Source organism: Sceloporus occidentalis, unplaced genomic scaffold (assembly GCF_023333645.1).
Source record: "Sceloporus occidentalis isolate IW3139 unplaced genomic scaffold, rSceOcc1.0.p SCAF_97, whole genome shotgun sequence".
NCBI lineage: Eukaryota > Metazoa > Chordata > Lepidosauria > Squamata > Phrynosomatidae > Sceloporus > Sceloporus occidentalis.
In genome coordinates this window covers 1,380,872-1,406,634 of record NW_028317077.1, presented here as the reverse complement: position 1 = coordinate 1,406,634, position 25,763 = coordinate 1,380,872, and the positions used below count along the sequence as shown (strand labels likewise).

The 25,763-nt window shown below is 40.1% G+C and overlaps 1 protein-coding gene across 1 annotated transcript; it reads right to left on the bottom strand.

The window, feature by feature from the left end:
- Window positions 1-4,266: 4,266 nt before the first annotated feature.
- Window positions 4,267-25,270, bottom strand: LOC149284215 (DNA polymerase iota-like). The gene is made up of 11 exons (XM_089497000.1): window positions 25,218-25,270; window positions 19,563-19,801; window positions 18,557-18,679; window positions 17,436-17,600; window positions 13,956-14,111; window positions 13,068-13,304; window positions 12,047-12,225; window positions 9,972-10,063; window positions 8,633-8,766; window positions 5,202-5,398; window positions 4,267-4,959 (listed from the first exon to the last, which is right to left on the bottom strand). The coding sequence occupies exons 1-11, from the start codon at window positions 25,268-25,270 to the stop codon at window positions 4,267-4,269; spliced, it is 2,268 nt and encodes a 755-aa protein (XP_089353126.1).
- Window positions 25,271-25,763: the final 493 nt, after the last annotated feature.

Here is a 25,763-nt window from a genome sequence, read left to right as displayed (position 1 = left end):
ACTGAACTATATATTTATTCCACAAAACTTTTAAAATGAGCTTCAACAAACCCATTCTTTCTTTTCCAATGGTTGCTTGGCCGAGTCCTTGTGCATGTATAGAATTTGAGTTAGTCTCCTATAACAGCTAGTAGTGACCCATCTAGTCAACATGAGAACGTTCCACATCATGGAAGCGGCTCAGCAGAATACTTTGCATAAATATGCTTTTCTTCACTAAAAGGATGGTGGGTAAGTGGAATAGCCTTCCACCAGAAGTGGTAGAGGTTAATATGGTAAGGGAATTTAGGCATGTGATAGTCTACAGAGTAAGTCAAGACCTAGGACTAAATAAAATGTATTAACAGCAGGAAAAACTGAATATTTTTCAATCTACCATCAAATTCTATGGTTTTATTTATCAGGGGATTTCAAGATTTTCACCTTTATTTGGTCTAATTGTATCTATTATACACTAGTGTAAGCTTTTTGTCGATTTTCTTTCCGAGATATATCTTCTGACTACACCACTGTTCTGAGCACCGTTGGGAGCGAGAACCCTGTTCATCTATTAAGAGTGAGACCTTCGGCTTAAACACATGATGGTCTGGTGTCCATGGACCTAATTTATTAATGTGTGAGCCTCTTGTTTGCTGCTTGGGTTTTTGTAGAGCAAGGTATGCATGTGATGTCACTGACTTCACCATGTTCAATGCATGCCGATAGGATGCCCGGAGTCTCTGACCAGGTCACTTCTGCATACCCAGGCAGTGCCAGGACTTTTACCTGAATCACAGGGTCTCAGGGTGAAGTTCTGAGGGTCCCACAGACCCCAGATGACATACTCTACGCTGATTTTATGTTATCTGGGCATCTCACTGGTGAAACTCCTGCTTAAATACAGTTGACTATACAGAATACCTTTACTTCCTGATATGTATAGCACATGCAGTTAAATATAATTGGGAATTTATGATGAAATGGCAACGTATCAATATCTGAAGGGTATCAGGTAAGCACATTCAGTGGGTATGTCCCTCAGTTGAGCCTCATACTAGATGCAGGTAATGCCCGATACACTCCACTCATAATGCTACGAGAGAGTCCTGGGCGTCATTTGGACCCAGGAATGCAAATATGCTGGGTCACAGGAATAGTACGCAGGGAAATAAAATGACTCTCCTGCAAATATTCCCATAAGGAAGAGATCTGTCAGCTTGCTGCGACCTTCATCGTCAGGGAAGTGATTCAAAACTGCACTCTAATGTCAAACCTACTTTACACATAAATGGCGACGTTCATTGCGATAGACACTTTGGTATTTGGTATATATATATATATATATATATATATACACACACACACACACTATATTTATAATATATATATACACACTGGCACTATATATATATATATATATATATATATATATATATATATACATAACTCATGACATAGACATTAAGACACATTTCTGGGTAATTTAACATCGCAGGCTAAAATCCCTGATTGTCTACATGAAAGGACACAAAGCATTCATTCAAGCATTTATCGGGCCATAAATCTCAATAATCCGCCCAATTAAATCCATGTGCTGGGAAAGTCTCACCTATTAGTCTGAAGTTTGGAGAATTCTGCAATAGAAGCCCAATGCTCTCTCGCCCTGTCTCGCACTTTGACCGGAAAACACCTAGTAAGGAAGTTTGCCAAGTCATAATATTCAGCCTGCAGCTGTTTACATACGTGTGTAAACCGGTTTGCATGTGACGGGATTTCGTGTTCAGATCATCCATGTTTAGTATGGGCAAAATACACAATTAAAGCTGTTTATGGGGGCAGGGAACATGTAAACTGCAAATAAGGTGAGTTACCACTAAACCAACTGATTTTCATTAGAGACACCGGTAGTTTCCTAGGAAACAGGGACTAAGGAAGATTTACTTTACTGAGAGGGTGGAAGATAAGTGGAACAGCCAACCAGCAGAAGTGGTAGAGGCTAATACAGTGAGAGAATTTCAACAAACATGGGATAGACATACGGCTCCTGAATCTGAGACGAGACCAACGACTGATTAAGCTTTGAGTCTTTACAGAAGGAATAAGGGGCAGAGTAGACGGGACTAAGCGGGTCTGACCTGTTTAAAGAGCCAGTTGCATTTTGTGCCAAATTCACTTGTTTTTAAGTTTATTCTCATTTGTACATTTGCTCATTTGCTGTGTTCTGATACAATACAATACAAATACAGCTTTTTAACCCATTCAGCCCCAGGAGTTTTTGGTACCCGAAGTCCCGGAGTTATTTTGCCATTTTTGTCAGCGATTATTCCCCTTTCCTGTGAATAGTGTCTCCATGTACAATATAGATTGGGGTTTTTTTTTTTCTTCAAATAGAGATAAAGCTTTCTTTTGTTACCAAAGTTACGATTAGCTGAAAATTTAGCATGGGTAATTTAGTAAAAATGGAAGAAAAAAGCATTTTTAAATATTTTCCCCTTTTGAATCCTCACAAAATGAGTTACATTTACAGAAAATACCCTCAAAATGAATGGATTACGGTGTCCTGATTATAGAAATATCTCATTTATATAGAATTTCTATACTTTCCAGCAGTTATAGGGAACATGTTATAATAATCTTACTTTATAGGGCAGACAGTTAAGTAATCATCGACGTAGAGAGGGGCAGGAAGGGCAGGGGTACCCAGAGTCTTTTTTAACACCCATGTAAAAAAAATAATAATATTGAAATATCTTGTCTTGGACAAAATTGGGTCTGTGCTCCAATAGGACCATGTGGTGGCTCATTATCACTCCCATCACTCCTGTGTTCCAATGGCCCTTTATCACTCCCATCACTCCTGTGTTCCAACGGCCCTTTATCTCTCCCATCACTCCAGTGTTCCATGGGCCCTTTATCACTCCCATCACTCCTGTGTTCCAATGGCCCTTTATCACTCCCATCACTCCTGTGTTCCAATGGCCCTTTATCACTCCCATCACTCCTGTGTTCCAATGGCCCTTTATCACTCCCATCACTCCTGTGTTCCAATGGCCCTTTATCACTCCCATCACTCCTGTGTTCCAATGGCATGTTGTGTATAAGCAGACTGTTCTGTAGGCTTGTGAGAGGACCCTCTGTCAATTCTCTGCTGCTATATACAGGCTTGTTATGCTACAGAACCTGGCTTTACCAACCTTTAAGCTACCAGAATACTATCGGGGCTATAGTTTAAAAGAACTCTTATCTAGCTGGAGGGCCGCTTTTTGTCCAGATCCACCTTTGGGGTAAACGGTTATCATTATTACTCTGGCTTTTCTTCTCTGCCGGAACAGGTTAATAATACATGGAAATTTGATCCAAATGTTCAGACTATAGATTTTACTATAAAGCTTCTGAATATACTGTTATGAATTAGCAGCCAGGCGTGCCTATGATGAGTTACAGCTGGTAATAAAAGCCATGTGTTATAAAATCTTATATAAAGATTATATGAAGTGTCTCGTGATTAAATGCATTAAAACAACTTATTATTCCAAGTGTTCTAACGCTATCCTTGTAATTAAAACTGTTAGTAATAAAACAGAAAGTCACTAAAGCAGTTACTAATGAAACATTTTATAAACGCTTTGAGATTTTCAGACCATTTTTAGAATAATGTGTTGGTGGAAAAGCATTAAAAATAAAGCCAAACAAATCTAAACAATGATTACAAATATTATAAGAATAATATGGAGCTTTCTGTATATTTTTTGTTGCAGGGCTAAGTTTGTTACAGAATATTCCAAATTTCTATTACAGAATTTTCCTTGTACACAGTATGGAAAGATTTCTTGTTTAAAAGGGGTCTTTTTAAATGATCTTGCAATACAGATATATAATTAGGACAATTTGCCGTTCACGTCGCTACAGGTCATATATATATGTATTTTTGTATATTCGGCACCCGATTTTAAACAAGTCCAATAAGCAACATTCTTATAATAATAGAAATCGGAATTAATTTTGAGCATTAGCAATTCATTCCTAATCAGCCATTAACATCATTTTCTGACAACATAACTGTTGTTTATTTGAACAGAACCAAGAAACTGAAACTCTGCGCTTTACCCAATATATGGAAAAATAAGATTTTTGCAACGAATATGGAGTGCAGGTAAGAAACAGTAAATATTTCTAAATGTATAATTATTAACATATATATATATATATAAAAAAGTATTTGTACATTCCCTAATTACACATTAATAGTAGGTGACAGATCGTGTTAGTATTTACACGATCCGTTACCTAGCTCGGCTTGAAATACTTTAGTACGCTGTTAGGCAGTTTTGAAACAAGAGTCTTTTTACCCTTCACCACTCTTGATTTCTCTGGTGGTTTCTTGCGCTGCGCTTTCATTTTGGAAGTGTGCTTTTGCTGTTTCCACTCAGATAGGAGTTCTTGCTGTAGCTCCAAAGGTAGCTCTGAAAATACTCCCTGATCAACGATCTTTGGAAGTAACAGGGATGTCCCTCCGCTGCCCGATTCCGTGCAATCCATTTCTGCTGCTACATTAGTATATGGAGTGTTTAGGGTACAACTACCATCAGGCTGATCGTGTGGGTTGGAGGTACTGGTACCTGCGGACTCTCCTGCGATGCTGCTGCTGGATTTGGTATTTTCATACCGAGTGACTTCTACTTGATTGTTTAAGGAAACCCGTGGATGTTCCTTACTCAATGATTTACTTGTAGATGGATCATCTGGCGTTACTTTACTGAAGAAACTCCGTATGCCTTTAGACGGCGGCACCGTCTGGTTACTCTTATGTGTTTGTGAAACTGCTGGACTTCGGAGAATCTCGTTCCGGATATCCTCAGGTAGCTGGCTAAGCACATCCATGTCAATATCCTCAGGTAGGGAGACTGACCATGTCTTATCGGAAGGGGGGAAATCTTTACCCGGACTGCGATTCGCTTCAGAGAAAGCTGCTGGATTTTTCTTTGGGAACAGAAAGAGGGAGCACAATTAATATTAATAGTGAGAAATGCTTTACAACAATGTAACGTTACATGGGATGTAATAGATGTAATAGTGCAGGGTTACGACGTTTTCACTCTTTAGCGGACCTTTTACTGGGCCGCCAATATGGCTATATCCATTTTACTTATTAAAGTTTGCACTTGTAACTCTTACGACACAATAAGAATATCGCACTAATGTTACAGAGAGTAAGGAGTTACCTTTGTGTGCGGAGGGCTCTTTGCTTGTGTTTTCTGACTAAGGTAGACCCCTATTGAATTTCGGGAAGAGGTAGGAGCCTTCAGGTTGGAGAAGCAGACATTCAGAAGCGTGAGGTGGAAAGGCATCTTTACATTGATCATCTTTTCAAACAGCTTCATTAGTAATTCCATCAGAGGTGCTGCGGGACCATCCAATTCTAGATAAATAACATATTACTAATCTACTAAAGGAGAAACATGGGTTAAATGACACAAGATTTATATGAAAGAGGAGTAAAGCTGGATATCTGTAGCAGGGAAATTTCGTTCAATACAGACAAACGTAAAGTTATGCATTATGGGAAAAATAATAATCCACCATTTGCTTTAAATGGTATCTCCCTCGGGAAAAGAGGTGCCCAATGCCAGTCAGCAGCTGCTAAGTCCAAGTCAATGGTAAAACATCACCTTAAAAAGGGCTACAAAACTAATAAGGGGACTGGAAGATTTATTATGAAGAGAGGCTATATATTACATCTACGTGCGTTAGAAAAACTGTGTCTTATTATATGTGACATTGTATAAATATGTGGATTATTACATTGTATAAATATGTGCATTATTACGTTGTATAAATGTGTGTAGGGCAAACTTAACCCCTTAAGGACTGGGCTCATTTTTTCTTTTTGTACCCTGTGGGACCGAGGCTGTTTTAATACTTTTGTGGTGCTTGTGTTCAGCTGTAATTTTCTCCTCACCCATTTAGTGTACCCACACAAGTTATATATTGTTTTTTTCAGGACAAGATGGGCTTTCTTCAGATACCATTATTTTGATCGTATCATCTTATTTACTATAAAAAAAATAAAAAAAACATGGTGAAAATTTGAAAAAAAACATGTTATGACTTTTATTTGAAAAATCTTTTACTCACCTAAAAAAGCAAGTAAAAAAACTAGCTAAATAGATTCTACTACTTGTCCTGAGTTTAGAAATACCCAATGTTTTTCTTTTTTTGCTGTTTTTTGTAAGTTATAGGGCAATAAGTACAAGCAGCGTTTTATGATTTCCAAATCTTTTTGAACAAATCTGGTCATTCTGCCTCCATCTCCTCTTTGGAATATCTTTGAAGCCGGTTAACTCAATTTAACCCATTCAAACCATATATTTTTGAAAACTAGGCACCCCAGGGTATTCCAAATGCTGTTATTTTAACCCTTTCCATGCACCAATTATACAACTACACTTTGTCAAACTTTGTAATAGTAATTTTTTTTTCACACAAATTGTACTTTAGTTATAGATATACAGGTTCTGGTATATGTCACTGTCAAACACCCCAATGTGTGTTCAGCAACATCTCCTGAGTGCAGTGATACCCGACATGCATGGGTTTGTCGTGTTGTTTGAGATTTAAAATGCCACATTTGGGAAGTGCGCTTTTTTTCTCCATTTTGGAAAGTCTGTACCTATGCCCTATCTTTGAGCTCGGCCACTCCAATTTACCCCATCAGCCATTTTTTTTTTTTATATTAGACACCCCTTGGGTATTTGAAGTGCTTTTATTTTAACTCTTTGTTGAGACTTTTGAGAAATTTTAGCACTTGCTCAAAATAATAAACTTTCTTTTTTATTTATTTTTATACCTTTTTTAATATTTTTTTTTTACACATTTTGCTGGTACTGGATCGTTCATCTAGTGACATCACTGCATAATTATTTTTAAATGTTAGCACATTTTTTTATTTTTTGAATATTTTACTAATCACATTGTGATTAGAAAGCTGGGCTCCATTGACTTGCATGGTTGAATGCAGTACCTGTATTCAACCTGCAAGTGGAGCCAGAGTTCTCTAGAGGGTCTGGAGACCATCTAGCGAACTTTTAAAACTTGATTGTTTTTTTTACAGGGCGGCCGCCATCTTGCTGATGGCGAAGAACACCGGCAGCTGCGGCTGTGACCACTCTCCGGAGCGGTCACAGCCCATCCAGAGGTAAGTGTTTGGTGTCGCTGGATGCCTCCTGATCGAGGCATTCCAGCGACACCATTTAAGTTTAGGAGGCGAATGCCGATCTCGGCCTTGCTGAATGCCTCGACATCGAGGCATTACAGTAACGCCGTTTAAGTGAAGAAAGTGATTGTTGATCACTTTCTTAGCTTATTTAATTTTTTGACGGTTCAGGACCGTCAAAGGTCATTTAGTGACTGTTATGTCATGACGGTCCTGAACCGGCAAAGGTCATTAAGGGGTTAAAGAGCTCTCCAGCGACCTAAACATTAACAGAAATGTACAAAGAACAAGGAGGTCGGACGGGAAGAGCAAAGATTTAATACACAACATAGGAAAGGATTCTTTACAGTGAGGTCAATAAAGTAGGGATGCACCGAAATCGAAAATTCAGCATTCACTTCTATTAAACGTAAATAACACACCAAAATTGGACAAAAAAAATCTATAACAATATATATAACAGCAATAACACTCCTATCATACCCAAATTCCAGCATGTACTGGCTGACTTAGCATGATAGGAGTGTGATTGCTGTTATCATATATATATATATATATATATATATATAATTAATATTGTTATTGAATTTTCCTGTCCAATTTTGGTGTGTTACTTACTTTTAATAAAAGTGTAGTTAATGCAACAATATTATATATACACTCCTACCATGCCCAGGCAGCCAGTACATGCTACAACCTGAGCATGATAGGAGTGTGATTACAAGCTCCCTATGCTATGCTATCCCCCCCCACTTACACATCTATGCTATCACACACACACACACATTTACTCATTCAAACATTCATTCACTCATTCATATAATTATTCATTCCCTTAATCACACATACTTGCTCATACACCCTCCCAAACCCCCTTACCTGAACTGCAGATCTCTCACTTGCAGACTTCTGCAGGGGCCCTGCTGCTTCCGTCTGTGCGAACAATGTCTCTCACCAGGGGAAGAAGCATAAACGTGACACTGCTGGGTCTCTGTTTCTCCTAGCCAGTACAAGAGATGCTGCTCGCACAGAGCAACGCACAGGTAAGCAGCCTGGCCCCTGCAGATGATTTTTTTCGGCTGTTTTTTTCTTTTCGGTGCATCCCTACAATACAGGTATGGAATTCACTGCCAAGGGTGCTATCAATGTATCAAATACAATAAACGCCTTCAAAAAAGGGTCTGGAATTTGTTTGTTTTTTCAAGAAGCAGAATACTATAAGTGATAGAATAAATATTAACATTTTAGAGCTTCTTCATCCAAGGAGAAATCTGAATGGAATGCAGAATGGAGCTTGTAAGTATCAGATTTCCCTATTTGGATGTTTTACATTCTGTGTCTCAATAAGAGCGGGTACTGAACTAAACTCACTGTCTGTATAGATAGGCATAGCAGGTATTATGGTGGGATTATATTTAATATAAAGAGAAGAGTCCTCACCTGCACCTATGTTCTGGATTACGTGATTTGGAATAGCGCACTGGCGGCTTTCTCGATTGAACCATTTATTGGTCGGGTGGAACTGGCGTATGGTCAGGCGCAGCGTGTGTGGAATTCTTCCATCTTTGGACAATCTAAACAAAGCGAACATTTCACTGATGCGAATAATGTCATAATAGAGATCAATTCTGCTATACCAGGGATCGCTTTATCAACCAAGGCGAAGAATAAGTAAAACCTAGACACCGTACAATGTCTTTAAGATACCAGACTAAAGTCTGATTTTGCTTAGGGTCCTTACGGAACCTGTACACAAAGAGCCTTATCAAAAATATTGTTATGATTCCCTCGGCCTAACTGAAAATCTTCACGGATGTTTAACCCCTTAAGAACCAAACTATAGTACCAGAGCATTTGTTATGTCTTTCTTCTCTCTCTCTCCACACAAATTATATTTTTTTGTGACAAGCCTTTTTTTTTCTATTTATACATATATTCATATATGTATGACATTTTTTTTTTTTTAAGAAAACAAAATACAAAAATTGGATAAAAAAAATACCAGTTTTACAGGTATATAAATTATTCACAGCTAGTATAGAAGTTAAAACATACCAAAAATATTTGTTTACTTGCCCTTTTTAAAAAAACACCTTATGTTCATATAAAACTCATGTATTTTACGTTTTCTTATTTTTTATGTTAATTTTTTAAACTCCCACCAAATCTAATTCTAAATCTAATTTTCCACTAAGCCCAACCACAATTACTACCCAATATGCACTCAAATTACATAACAAAAATGGTAAAAAACATTTAAAAAAGTGTCATTTTTTTTTAAACCGTTTTTTTACAGGTTAACAGTATCCATGCGTACGACTGGCTGTAGCAGCGATCACATGCGTAGAAGTACAGGGGATCTGCAATAGGATGTGATTTCTTTCAGTGTCATCGGCCCTCTAGGGACATCTTTTCCCTTTTTGGTAATGAAGGGGTTAATTATATATATTACACACACACACACACTCTCATAAAAGAATGCACTGAAAAAGACAATTTACTGTTCAATGCAGCCTCACCATGAACGCATGCTTACGTGATTACTTTAATATATATTCTTCAACCTGTTTGAAAATAAATACTTCACTTTAGAAGACACTGCAGGTGAAAATGTTAATTTAAAGGGCACATCCATCGCATGCATTAAGGTACATGTAATGCCTGAAATGCCCCAAACATTCATTTTACCATAGAGCAAAGTTTAGTGAACACAGCCTCCTAACAGCGCTAAAACACAGATCTTTATAACATGGTTTATATCAGAAATTTGTTTACTCACCGGTTCAGCAGACTGTCAAGGAGCTCTTTAATTTTTGTTTTTACTTCTAATACTGTTGAGCATTTTTTAAAGGAATCTTCGTCACTTAGAGACTGTTGAATACACAAAACAGGGAATCAAATACGGGTGAGAATAATATTAAGATACTGAGTGAAAATGACTATTACTGCAAAATGTGAAAAAAAAATTCTACCTAATAAATATATGTTGGTTTTTAAAGATGGGTAAAACATTTTTTTTTCAATTACTCGAACAATAGGGTGACCTCCATAGCTATTTTTTTCAACACACGCATGCATTTACCATGTCCCTGATCCTTACATGTAAAGTGCTGCCCCCTGCTGTATGTGGGATGTATAAACCCACAGACAGGAATCCGTTACTCAGTTATACATCGCATATACTGCAGGAAAGTATGGAAAAACATTACCGCTAGTTCTGATTATACTTTATTATTAAACATGGCATTTTTACTGGAAAAGTAAGGCTAATTTTACAATGATCTCCAATACAGTAGTAATGCGACTGACATCTCTACATATTTTGCACTAAATAACACATAATTGAAAGACTTTTTCATGTGAGATCTGCTTTTTCTGAAAGTCTAAATTTTAGATGGGTCACTGAATCAAGCCCCTTTTGCACAAAATAAAATAAAAAAAAGGATTAGATATTTTGGAGGTAGCCCTACCAAAAGCTATTAAAATGGTCTCTAAACTATTGCCTATTTCTGGCTTGCAGCAACTTGCCCAGGCAGGGCCAGAATGGGCTACCTGGGAAATTTCTGGGTAGGCTGCCTCATCCGAATGTGTGTGGCTGCGGCCATAAAAGAGGTCTGTGCTGTTTGAGATACAGATCCGCTGTGCGCCTGCCAGTCAGCGTAGCAGTGAATATGACATCATATCCGGCACTGATGACTGGAGCGGGACCCCACCGCAGACCTACAGGCAGGCAGACTGACAGACTCGGCAGGGGACAGGGAGGTATTAACACAAACATAAAAAATATGAATTGGGGAAAGGCTGGGGGGGGTATGAAGGGGAAATAACGCTGAGTTCAGAGATGGAGGGGGTTATAGAGGATGGAAATTATGGGGGAGGAATATGATGACGAGGTATGAATATGGTAGTTGGTGGGCAAGGCATATGAATTATGATGTGAGTTGGTGTTAAAATGGTTAAGGGCAGCGCTACACTTACACACTCGCATACACACAGCTACTCCAACACCATACACTTGCACACACATACATGCAAACCCTCTCTCAACACTATACACATACATTTTTTTAAAATTAAAATTGTGTATCTTTTTAGGATATTAAAATAGAATGTTACATGCATTTATGTTAATCTGTATGCTTCTCAGTTGATCTACACCTGCAATGCGGGGTTTGGAATGTAATATTCAGTTGATCTGTTTCCATGTTGTTCTCATTTGATCTATACACACAATGCAGGCTTTGTACGTGTTATTCAGTTGATCTCTATATTTCATTTTAAGAACAGCATCCTTTCTTTGCAATCATCACATTTCTCTTCTGAATCATATCGCACTGATTAGCCCAAAAACATCCAAATAAAACATATTCATTCATTTTTAAAATTGTTTTTTTTCTTTGGCCTGCAAAAATGTGTAAAAAATACAATGTGGCCTCTTACTGAAAACTTTGTTTGGAGACCCCTGGTTTACAGGATAAAAATTAGCAAGAAAAATACAAAATAGTCTCTGTACAGATTCCTTGTACAGAGCAAGGAAGAGAATGAGTAAATTAGTAAGCACATAATGGGGCTAATAACATATTTCAAAGAAGGTAAACCTGCTAGGACAAGAGGTCATAGTTAAAAAGAGGCATAGATGTAATGTAAGAAAACAATGCTTTGCCGAGTAGGTGGTAGATAAACATACCGACCTTCCAGCAGAAGTGGTAGCAGAGTAGCAGTATGGGACTGCATCTAAGATAAGGACATGTGCCGAGTAACATATGAGGTTTTATAGCAAGAAGAAAATAGATGGCCTTGTCTGTAATTAAATCAGTTACTACTTGGTCAAGCGTTTGAATAAGCCTCTGATACCTGGGGTGGTCCAGATGGTGTAACCGGTGAACTGTCTTCTCCTCTGCTGAGCATCTGCATCCGGAGCGCAGCTGACCTTCCAAACTCCTTCTCCAGCATCGACAAGGGACAGCTCTGCAAGTCTTGGATGCGGCTAAGGTTCAGAGATTCAAGACGCTGAGAGGTTTTGTAGCCAATACCTAAAGTATATAAATCATCAGCAAAGTGTAAATATAACCTCATTTAATTTCCTAACACCAACAAATAAATACATATCAATATATATATATATATATATATATATATATATGGTATCCTGGAGTATGCTCTACCCACTACCGTATGAAACACTTTACAGAAAGAAATGTGTAAAGGTCCCAGGTTCTGTCAAAACAGGGTTCAGAATAAAAATAAAATTGGCAAAATGTGTACTTTGTTCCTCAAATATTTGCTTGTAGCTGCTCCTCTCTGGCAGAACTCTGAAGCCACCCAACAATGTAAGAATTGTGAATTTCCTTAGATAAATGCAGGTGGATCAGTAAGGTCTTAAAATTTGTGCTAATTAAGGAGAAGATTCATACCTGTTTTTGTTTAGTTTTTTATGGTGGGGGGTGTTACTAATGTTTCCCAAAAACTCTGCATTAAGCAGTCCAAGGCTTCTTTAGTAGCACTAAAAGTGCACACTTATGAAAAGTAGACGGAAAAAAGCAAATCGCTCATGTATTAAAATCATATAAAATGGGAGACTGTGGACCAGGGACTGAGCTTTTCTAGACCCCAAATGCCCATGGGTTGGCAAAAAAAGGACGCAAGTGTGAGTTACAAGGCTTGCGGAAATCATTAATAGCTATGGGGTACTTATACACAAACCCCCTGCCATAGCCTTCCCGACAGTCGCTGCATTAATGTCTAAGCCCTCATGCCAATGCTTTTTTTTTTTTTTTTAAATAGTATAAGGGCTTTCCCTTAATAAAGATGTTCTACTGCATTTCTCTACCCCCTATAAGAGGAAGGACGTTTGGAGGCTGGTCTAATCGCTTACCTGGGACTTTCTTCACATGATTAAGACCATTAATAAGATGACTGCTCTTTTCAGGGAACAGGACTGTTTGCTGGTTTGGTTTAAACGTTCCAGAAACCAGCTTGGATAACAGCTTATTGGATGCAATTCCCGCGCATGAGGTGACACCCAGCCTATTATACAAAGCTGCTCTGATTTCAGCCGCAATCTGAGATCCAACCGCGATCCGCATGTGAGCCCCATCGTCCATATTAAAAGCTGTGCAAACGCAAAGTAGTTATTAGTGGCAGAGCTCAGTAAAATACGCAACGTGAGTTTCTAAGACTGGATACGTAAGGCTGCGATATGATTTTGCGATATGATTTTGTTCATTGTGATAAAGATGGCTAGTTTGTTGGATAGATCAAGGCAAGCTTGCAATAAAGTAATCACAAATCACTTATCTAAACAACCTATTACATTCAATTTTATTTATAGTGCCGTTTGCCAAAACTCAATCTCTCCAAAACCAAACTTCTCGTCTTCCCTCCCTCCAACGCTAAGATTTCCTCATCAGCTTAATGCTTGCTGTCAACCTTAACTCTGACTTCTAGCTTATCCATGCCCTCATTACCTCCTACATTGACTATTGTAACCCTTTCTTGGTGACCTACAACATTTTAGGATAAATGATAGTGTCTTTTTATAGGTTATCTCTATATACTATAGACAATGTGATTTTCTACATTATAGAACTATAAAAAGGTTTTAATAAATAAAAAGCCATTGGAACGATCAGTATAATTTTAAAACAATCCTAGAACACTAGAGATCAACGTAAATCAGATACATATGCCTGATTTATCTGCAATGCTGTAGAACACAGCAGAAAGTAACAAACAATAAAAAAAATACTATATAATGGCTTACTTTGGTCGTTGTACACATGACCACACACAGAGACCTCTAGATTGCTTTCCTTCCGAGGCTCCTGCTGTAATTTCTTTTCAACCAAATCGGTGACATCGATGAAGTTTTCATCAAATCCAAGCCTTTCCACCTTTGGACTGAATTCTTCCAACAATTCTGAAACAAAGAAAAACTTATCAACAAGAGCAACCAACCAAAACCCTACTGACACCAGTAGAGATGAATTATTGCTTTATTCCTTCAACATCTTGACTCACTAAAACCAAGGAGATCGATGCATTTCCAAGGACAAAAAACAAAACAAAAAAGGTTTCTTAACCCCTTCGAGACAAAGGCTGATTTTACTTTTTGTACCCTTTGTGACAATGGCCTTTTTAACATTTCTGCGCTGCTTGTGTTTAGCTGTAATTTTCTTCTTTCCCGTTTACTGAACCCACACACATTAGATATTGTTTTTTTCAGGACAAGAAGGGCTTTCTTTAGATGACATTGTTGTGATTGTATCATATTATTTACTATTAAAAAAATTATAAAATATGGTGAAAAATTTAGAAAAAAATGACTGTTTCTAACTTTTAGTTGAAAAATCTTTTACTCATCTATAAAAGGTAATGAAAAAACCTGCTAAATAGATTCTACTATTTGTCCTGAGTTTAGAAATACCCAATGTTTTTATGTTTTTTTGCTTTTTTTCTACCCATTATGGGGCAATAAGTACGGGTAACGTTTTGCTATTTCAAAGCCATTTTTTCCAAATCTGGTAATTCTTCCCCCCATGTGCCATTTCGGGTATCTTTGAACCCGGCCAATGCAATTTACCCCATCAAGTCATATATTTTTGAAAACTAGACAGCCCAGGGTATTCCAAATGCTAGTATTTTAACTCTTTCCATGCACCATATCTACCACCAGTCTTTGTCAAACTTTATGGTAGTCATTTTTTTGCATTTGTTTTGTCATACACATTTTACTTCAGGTATGAATTAAAATGTTCTAGTTTATGTCACTATCACAAAACACCCCAATATGTGTTCAGCAACATCTCCTGAGCGCAGCGATACCCCACATGAATGATTTTGCCTGGCTGTTTGGGAGCAAAAGGGCCACATTTGGGGCATGCGCATTTTTCAATGTTGAACTTTGGCATTTGGGGATCCACTGCCCATGCCCTATTTGGTACATCTTTGAGCCGGGCCATTTCAGTGTGCCCAATAAACCCATATATTTTTGAAAACTAGACACCCCAGGGTATTTCAAATGCTAGTATTTTAACTCTTTCCATGCACCATATCTACCACCAGTCTTTGTCAAACTTTGTGGTAGTCATTTTTTTGCATTTGGTTTTCCACACACATTTTAATTCAGGTATGAATTAAAATGTTCTCGTATATGTCACTATCACAAAACACCCCAATATGTGTTCAGCAACATCTCCTGAGTACAGCGATACCTCACATGAATGATTTTGCCTGGCTGTTTTGGGGCAAAAGGGCCACATTTGGGGCATGCGCTTTTTTCAATGTTGAACTTTGGCATTTGGGATCCACTGCCCATGCCCTATTTGGTACATCTTTGAGCCAGGCCATTTCAGTGTGCCCAACAAAACCATATATTTTTCAAAACTAGACACCACAGGGTATTTTAAATGCTGGTATTTTAACTCTTTGCATGCACATATTTTACCACCAGCATTTTTTCAAAGTTTGCAGTAATATTTTTGTGTGTGTATTTTTCCCACACACACCTACTTTATGTATGAATTTACAGCTCCTGGTATATGCCGCTGTCACACGACACCCCATAATGTGTTCAGCAACATCTCCTGAGTGCAGTGATACCCCACATGCATGGGTGTGTCATTTTTTGGGGGAACTAAAAGGCCACATTTGGTACGTGTGCATTTTTCTAATTGGAAATTAGATGTGTGGCCATCCTTCCCCCCGTGTTAATTGGGACGTTGTTGAACCTGGCCCATTCAATTTACCCCATCAAATCATACATTTTTTAAAAGTAGACACCCCACGGGCATTTAATATGCCAGTATTTTAACTCTTTCCATGCGAGAATTGTTTTAAGCTAATATGCTAATTTTAGGACTTGCTCACAAAAATATATTTTTTATATATATATATTTATTTTTTTTATTTTTTTTTTAAAAAAAAATTTAACATTTTTTTTCAACTTGGAGGTTCCCCTGATAGTGACATCAGTGGGAAATGATTTTTACATTTTACTGTTTTTTTACTATTTTTTTCTAATTATTATTAATTTTATTTTTTAATTTATTTTTACTAATCACACTGTGATTAGAAAGCTGGGCTCCATTGACTTGCATGGTGAATGCAGTACCTGTATTCAACCTGCAAGTGGAGCCAAAGTTCTCTAGATGGTCTAGATTGCCGGCAGCTGCGGCTGTGACCGCTCTCCGGAGCGGTCACAGCCCATCAAAAGGTTAGTGTTTGGTGTCGCTGGATGCCTCCTGATCGAGGCATTCCAGCGACACCATTTAAGTTTAGGAGGCGATCGTCGATCGCCTCCTAAACGCTTTTAAAACGGGCGTCCGCCGCCATACAAAGTATGGCGGATGTTGACGCCCCGTGGAGGGGCCAGAGATGGCCCCTTCGTGCCGATCGCGGCGTTGCTGAATGCCTCGAGGTCGAGGCATTCAGCAACGCTTTTTGGGTGCAGAAAGCGATAGTAGATCGCTTTCTGCACCCGTTTAAAGACGTGCCGGTCCTGGCACGTCAATTGTCGTAAAGCACATGCTTTTCCGTGCCGTGCCAGGACCGGCAATTGTCATTAAGGGGTTAAAGGAACCCTTCAGCCAATATATATGCACTTTTACATTTCCCCTTTTCTCACAGCTCAGCTAATAGCCCTGCAGGAGGTGCATTCGGCCGAATACATCTGCCTGCGCGATATACTCACCTTCAGCTCAAGCTCTGCAAAAGCTTTGAGCGGTGTAATGTTAGGAACCAGGTGCGCATGCGTGGAAAGTGCTGCCATTGATTTCGATGGGAGGACTTCCCTGTCACTGACTCCTTGCTTTAAGCAGCCAATCAGAGCCAAGAAATGTGAGGTCATGGAGTGGAGAAGCTGCTGCAGCAGGGCAGCATCTTCTACAATAGGTAATTACTGTGCTTTTATTATATTTTTGTTTTGGAATATATTAAAGTACTCAAAGAGGGTTAGGGTCACTCACAGTGTATTTCAAAATGCACTTTACCTACTAATCACTCATTGAGGTTTATTCACAAAAAGAACAGTCAGGAGAGTTTGCAGGAGAATCATGTTTGATCTTAATTCATTTGAAATGTTATTTTCATAACTATCCTTTGATTTAAATCACATCTAACTGATATAGAAAATAATTTTAAAAATGGCCCCCGCGGGAAATTTGCACAAATCATTAAATGCCTTTTTTTTTCTAGGTATAATAACTCAAAATGTTAATTTCCCTTCCAGAATATTAACAAGTACCCGTAATTCTGTAAGACATTTCTCGGTAGGGAGTCAGATCCTCTCCACTAACCAGCACTAGGTCTGGACACTTCTCTTTTGCGTCTTTAATCAACATCAGCTTTGTTACGCCCATCCTTCTGGCTTCATAATTACAAGTCACCACGATAAATTTCTGCTGAACACCTAAAAAATAAAGGGCAAAAAAAACAACAGTTGAATTTCAAGGTATTAAGTGATTAATTTCTTTACAAAAGGCTTCTGAGAGGAATATCAATTTATTTGATGTTTTGTAAAAAGTACAAGAGTTGATAGGAAGTTCAGGAAACTGTTAGGTGAGCAAAACGTTTTATAGACAAGAGGTTAAAGCAGGTTTAAAAAAAAAATTACAAAAAGAAAAAAATGGGAAATGTGTGGACCTAAAAAATGATTTGGGTCCAAGGCTAAAGATGACCATGGTCAACTAAACTAGTACTGGATGGAGGGGAAAAAATTCCATCCAACCGTGTCTTTATGGACTTTGGTTTGTGCACCTTTGGGATGAACCGGAATGGAGCCAGGCATCTCGTCCAACATCAATGCCGGACCTCACAAACGCTCTACTGGTTGAATGGGAAAAAATTCCCACAGAAACTCCCCAAAATCTTGTAGAAAGGTTTCCCAGAAGAGCGGAAGCCGTTATAGCTGCAAAGGGGGCCAATTACATATTAATGTTTATGTATTTAGAAAGTGATGTCATCAAAGTCCCTGTTGGTGTAACGGCTAGGTGTCCCAATCATTTTGTCCTTTGTTAGCTTGGGAGGGGGAACCTCTTCTGCTCGCTTCCGGTCCTCACCTGTGCCAAAAATGACATCACATCCCTGCACTCAGACTCGGTCAGCGTGGCCTGCTGGCCCATCGTTAGTTAACCCAGCGCTGCCCATGTTCAGCAAAGCCCTAGGTGCCCGCAAGACATTTCTTGTCTCCATGGCAACCTTGACGCATGGGGTTTGTCAAGCCCCATCCTAAGGCGTTCCTATTTTTTCAGCCGAACTGCTATGACGTTCATAAGTAAAATGCATATTAAATGAACTTATTCCACCCCTACTCTATAATAATAATAATAAAAAAAGTAGAAAGGTCTAAATAAACGATCACGTTACCAAGAGGTTTATCCTTCAGCTCCGGGTTGCGAATCATCTCGACCTGGGCATAGAAGCAGTCCATGTCTATGTGTATGATAACTCGGTTCTCAGCGGAACACGATGTCCCCGAATTTCTGGAAACTAAATGAAAATCCGTCCGTTATTAACACAATTGATAAAACAGCTATCTTTTCTACGCATAAAAAGCCTGGCCTGAATATCCTTTCTTTTGACCCTACAAAACAAGCGACTTTGTCTGAGTTTTAATTTTATTCAGTAAAGCGGGGTTCGTTTTTATTAATTCACTATTTATTCTGTCCCCGGTGTGTTTCTCCCAGGTCTAAGCTGCCCTGCATGATGTATACCAGAAAATCTCAGATTCACTAATGCATTATACAGGGTGCTTGGCCCTTCACCATGCATAGTAAACACACTCAGCTTGGCCGGCATCCAGAAAGATGGACATAAAACAACCAAATTTAAAAACGCAGCCCCGTTTACCTAATGAATTGTTTTGACAATTTGTATTCGTGACACCGTATTAAATATACACTGGCCAAGGTGAATTTTTGGTGCAGGTAAATTTTTACACAGAATTGTTTTTAAATATTTCAGAAAGCTGTCTTTTTAAGAATATTTTTTTAAATTTTATTTTCCTGAAACTTTCATTCGAATTGGTTTTCTGTCAATAAGTGACGCGCCGGGTACCGGAGGCCTCCGCCTGGCGATGATGAGAGGAGGCAATGACAAACTCCACAAAAAAAACATCACGTGACTGCGCTGGCCATTACTACAGAGAAGCTGCTATGTGAACGCATCGATCGCTCCAAACCCCTCAAGCTTTATTAAAAACTTACTCATTATTAACATTATTATCAGGGGAGTCAGTTGCTGTGTATATAGGCCAACCCCGTGCAGCCTTGGGTACCCTGAATGACACAGGGAGGGGGTATCTATACATAAATGTCCCTAGGCAGTGTATCTACACTATGCACTCTTAATACCCCAGCGAGAAGGCATTTACACCGAGCAGCAGGGTGTCCGCTTGGGGCGTCAGGGGCCACATCTCGGGCCAGCCAGTCAGTGTCTTCTTCCTCATCCTCTATATCCCGCGGTGAGTCCATAGCAGCCCGCGATACACAGCCCGTCACACAGCGAGGCGGAACAGGGGAGTCAGTCCGGGAGCGGGAGGCGTGTCTTCTGAGTGACAGCTGGTAGCAGGGGCAGAGTTTCGGAAGGAAAACTTTGACAGAGGCGTGACTCCTGAAAGACAGGGGGCAGGGTTGTGAGCAGCATGACAGGCGGCAATAGGGGAAGTGGTGCGTACACCCTGACAGCTGAGCACAGAAAGAGTACTGCGCACTGTGATGGGCGGATGCAGAGGCGGGGCTCCGAGGCGTTTAGCGACAGTCGACTGGGGCACCCTGACAAGCCAGGGTCAGGGGGCGTGGCTCTAGGCACTGTTGGAAAAGAGCGGGAAGCGCGTTTACCACCGGCTGGTGTGTAGAGATAGTTGGTGTTCGCAGTGGGGGTTGGAACTTGCTTAGCGCTTTCAATTTGTATAGTGACTCCCAGATGCTCTTCTGGTGTTAGACTGAGTATACAGGCAGGTGTGATTCTCAGCACCAAAACTGAAAGAGGGTGTTTGTCTCAGAAGAAATAATTAACTTATGGCGGAGGGCCTGCTGAGGCATTGTAGTTGGGACTGGGCTTCACTGGTGCCTAAAACAAGAAGAGCAGCCAGAAACCCTGCTTTCTCATTTCTCATACTTTTTAATATGGCTTTTGGGGTTATATCCCTCCGACACACAGACATAATGCAATAGTATGATGTAATAGTATTTGGACTGTATAGTCAGGCGGTAATTTACACAATCTTAAATCTCTCAGCCATTGGCTGATTTTCTTAGAGGGACCACAAGTGTCTCCAACATTCAGGAGCCGTGCGCAGGCCGCGTGCGATTAAACACAAGGCTTCCTCTGGGAGGGAGGAATATGGAGAAGTCTTCACTAGGTCTGACAGAGTCCTTGAGCACAGGCTTTGTTGAGATCCCTGGAAAGTGAACTATAATGGGTTATGTCCTCTTTTATAATTGGGAATGAGGATAGATCTGAGAATTTTCACTATGAATGCTGATCCTTCACTGGGTTTTGATATCTGACTTTTTTGGGGGTAACAGTAGAAATAATACATTTGAAACATGTTGGATCCAGCATATCCTCTTCTGTTGGGTAGCGCATGAAGAACGGGTAGATCATACTCCAGGCTTTTGCAGGCAGGTCAATTCCATATGGAAGAGAAGATAAAACAGATACCATTAGAATTTACAATCTGGTGCATTCTACCCTCTCTGTCTCCATAACTTTAAGTGTAATTACATCTCTATATCCCCTCTTTCCGGCATGCTGCGTGTCCCAGCTCCACTTTACTTATCTTTATAATGTAGGACGGGGTGTGTGAATAACGAGTAGACTTCAGTCTCTAGACTTTTGCAGGAGAGTCAATTTCACATGGAAGAGAAGATAAAGCAGGTACCATTAGAACGGATTTCATCCTCCCTTTCCACATGACCCCCTTTTCTCTTATTTACTATCTTATATTCTATAAATATATATATATATACACATATATATACCGTATTTGCTCGATTATAAGACGAGGTTTTTTTCAGAGCAAATGCTCTGAAAAATACCCCTCGTCTTCTAATCGGGGTCGTCTTCTAATCAGACCTCAAATAGAGTCTGATTAGGAGACTAAGATCCAGATCCCCCGCACCGCTGCAGGGGACCTGGATCCTCCTGTCTCACCCCCCCCCCCCATCATACACACACTTACCGGTGCTTCCTGCTGTATTGCCGGGGCAGCGGGTTGACGTCTACGCGATCCGCGTAGACAACGTCCGCTGCAGCCGGAAGGAGGTGTGGCTAGCAGCGGGGGTTGTCTGCGTCCGTCGCGCAAACCTTCCCCGACTGTCAGAGATCAGAGTTCCCCGCACCGGTGCGGGGAACTCTGATCTCTGACAGCCGGGGAAAGTATACGCGACGGACGGATACAAACCCCCGCTGCCAACTCCACCTCCTTCCGGCTGCAGCAGAAGGCGACGTCAACCCGCTGCCCCGGCTGGAAGCACCGGTAAGAGAGGGCTGAGAGGGGAGGGGAGAGTGTGTGTGTGTGTGTGTGTTAGTTAAATGGGGGTATAGGGTGTGTGTGTGTGTGTGTGTGTGTTAAATGGGGGCATAGGGCATTTCTGGAGTGGCGTTAAGGGGGCATTTAATAGAGCACTCTGCCTCCTGAAATGCCTTATACACCTATATGCCACTCTGCCCCATAATATGCATTTTAACCCCCTAAATGCCAGAGTGGCATATAGGGGTATAAGGCATTTCTGGAGGCAGAGTGCTCTATACAATGCCTTTTAACTCCCTTAATGCCACTCTGCCTCCTGAAATGCCTTATACCTCCCTATATGCCACTCTGCCCCATAATAGGCATTTTAACCCCCTAAATGCCAGAATGGGATATAGGGGTATAAGGCATTTCTGGAGGCAGAGTGGCATATAGGGGTATAAGGCATTTCTGGAGGCAGAGTGGCACATAGGGGGTCAAAAGGCATACCATGGGGCACAGTGGCATATAGAGGGTTAAAAGGCATATCATGGGCCACAGTGCCATATTGGAGTGGCAAGCCTGGGGGCAGATGTGCGTAACTGGGGGACAGGTTGGAAAATACAAGAAATAAAAACAAAAAAAATATTTTTCTCAATCATAGCTTTTATTAAAAAAAATAGTTTACATGAATTAACATTTACTGGTAAAACTTTTTTCCTTTAGGGTCGTCTTATATTCAGGCTTTTTCTTTTTTTCCTAAGTTAATATTCAGATTTTGGGGGGTCGTCTTATAATCAGGGTCGTCTTATAATCGAGCAAATACGGTATATATATATATACATACATATACATATAAAAATCTGATCAATGGGGCCATTACCTGATACAGTGCTTAAAATTGGGACTTTACCATTAAATCTGAGACTGTTGAGAGGTATGCTTGCATGTGTAGTATTTTTTTTTCTGCAGGAGGATTCCAGATCATGGAACAACTGAGAAAAGGAATAAGGATCTTTATGTTGGACATTGCATTTAACACAAGGACTTTTTAAAATACAAAGTCTGCCTTTCTATGTAACCGGCCTACAATCATCTTATGCAAAACTATGACCCTAAAACCTCGCAAGAATGATTGTTAAGCCTTTTTGATGATGATGATGATGATGATGAAGAACTAAAATAAATGTTAATTCTATTTAAGGGTGCCACTCCACCTGGTGTGTTAAATTTGCCAAATGTATTATTAAATGCAGCATCAGAAGTGAATGGGTTCTTTAAAATCATTTAAATACTTTTTCAGGGAACACTTGCCACGTGGCACAGGAGCAGACGCTGCGTGAAAAGGCTTCTTAAAGGTTTTTGTGATGTTTGATACGTCTGCTAAGGTTTATTCACTTAAGGTGTTAGAGAGCTTTTATTATTCAGTCTTAGTGGAACCGCAGCTGTAAATATCTGTATACGATAATGGTTTCCAGGAGAGATTGATACTTGATGATTTTCCTGTTTGGTTTATTTTTTTTAAATGGTGACACCGAGCTTTTATTGGGCGTGACACATTCTGATTAATTATCTAATTATTTGTACAGTAGTTTGGTCTTGCCCACAGTGAACAGTCATTCTAGTATAAGGATTGGATTTTTCCTTAGCCCCAAAAACTATCAATATACATTAATAACCCCCAGTGCTGTATACAGTAATATAACCCCAGTGCTGTATACAGTAATATAACCCCCAGCGCTGTATACAGTAATATAACACTCCAGTGCTATATACAGTAATGTAACACTCCAGCGCTGTATACAGTAATATAACACTCCAGTGCTGTATACAGTAATATAACCCCCCAGTGCTGTGTACAGTAATATAACCCCCAGCGATGTATACATTAATATAACCCCACAGTGCTGTATACAGTAATATAACCCCCAGCACTGTATACAGTAATATAACCCTCCAGCGCTGTATACAGTAATATAACCCCCCCAGCGCTGTATACAGTAATATAACCCCCAGGGATGTATACATTAATATAACCCTCCAGCGCTGTATACAGTAATATAACCCCCCCCAGCGCTGTGTACAGTAATATAACCCCCAGGGATGCATACATTAATATAACCCCACAGCGCTATATACAGTAATATAACCCCCAGCACTGTATACAGTAATATAACCCTCCAGCGCTGTATACAGTAATATAACCCCCCAGCGCTGTATACAGTAATATAACTCCCCAGCGCTGTATACAGTAATATACCCCAGCGCTGTATACAGTAATATAACCCCCAGCGCTGTATACAGTAAAAACCCCCAACTCAGTATACAGTAATATAACCCCCAGCGCTGTATACAGTAATAACCCCCAACTCAGTATACAGTAATATAACCCCCAGCGCTGTATACGGTAATAACCCCCAACGCTGTATATACCACACTGAGCTGATGCTTTATGGCAATGCTAATGAAGTCTATTCCTCTATATTCAGAGCATCTGTCTGGGTGATTAAGACTGAGGTATTCTGTTTACCACAAGGCAGTATCATAAGGAGATTGGGCTAAAATACGGTAAAGAAGAAATGTATGAGAGTAGATCAGGAAGTCGTGGGTTTTGTAGTCTGCCTTGCAGATGCTGAGCATAATTCCTGGGGATTTCCACGGGTGTCATGAGATCACATGACCTTGCATAGCTTCAGAGTGAGCAGCCACGGGCTCCGAGACAGTGGGCAACTATTGGCCTAACCAAACAATAACCAAGGACAGGTAGACAAAGTAAAACATGTGATTTCTAATATCCCTTTTATAGTTTATTGAGACAATTAGCAGAAATGTTAATAAACGAGGGCTTCTCTCTTCAGGGAATTTCACGGCCAGACGGTGAAAAATTGGCAGTCCTGGCACTTTAAGGCCAGCGGCCACAGGCTGGATACGCATGGCCACACGTTACATTTTCTGTCCACACATATTCTGCGGGCGGAACGCACCCCCCAACACCTGATCTTCCGCTTGTCCACTTTTGGTCCCCCCTCCCACCGCACATTTGCCCACCTGACCAGATGGCCAAAAAATCGGACGAGTAACATTTTGAGTCATCTTTTATTCTGTTTCTTTGGAGCTAGTTTTACTTTTGTCCTGGCCCCTGAGTTTCGGCTGCGGTATTAAAGTATTGAGCCCAGCAGGGGTCAAGATTCTGAGTGTAGAATAATGAATCATTCACCTCAGCGTCTCATTCAGTTTCTGGTAACGCAGTAAAGAACAGTCACCCAACCTTTAGGTAATTAAGTTGCAATAAATACTAATTGAAATGGAAGGGCGGATACTTCAAAGCAGCCGCGAGATCTCCAAGTGAAGTCACATAGGCGACCAGTGGGTAGATTTCATCTTAGTCCTTTTCCTGCTATTAACCATTTGTTGTAACCAGGCCTGAATCAGCCATCAGCAAACACCATTGCAGCGGTACCAATGGTGCCTTCCACTCGTCAAACACACTGGAATATTAACACACGTGTTAAAGCCCAGACACTCATTCTAACAAACGCACTCTAACCCTCGCTCTAACATACACACACTCACCTTTCTGTTTCACGGAGTCCTAGAGCAGATACCGCGGGGTTACTTACAGTCATGCCCCTCTTTGGAGACTTAAGACTATTCCCCCTGCCCATTCACGCACACACACTCATACACACATACATACACACACACGTGCCCATGCATGGGAACATGGAATGTTTTCATCCATCCCTTTCTCACGTGTCTAAGTAAAGTTTGTTGTGATTCTAGACTTTACCTGCAAGATCTGTGATTTTAGATTTCAAAAGTAGAGAAACTCTGGTTGTTTTGTGACTTTTATTGGGTTATTGTTGCTTCTATTAAGAATTCTACCAGATCGGCAGATGACGTGACCTGTCACATGTCGTCCACTACATCCTATCAGGATGCACGTTATATAACTTCAACATCACGCCCAGTCTCCGTCTGAGACATCTGAACCAGCTTGACAAGTCTGGCCAACTTTAAACACCAGGCTCCGCCCACCGATACGGGGCAGTTGGCAGCTATGCAACATTATAAGTAGAATTTGTATATGAAGAATACCGACATTCTGGGGGGGAGGGC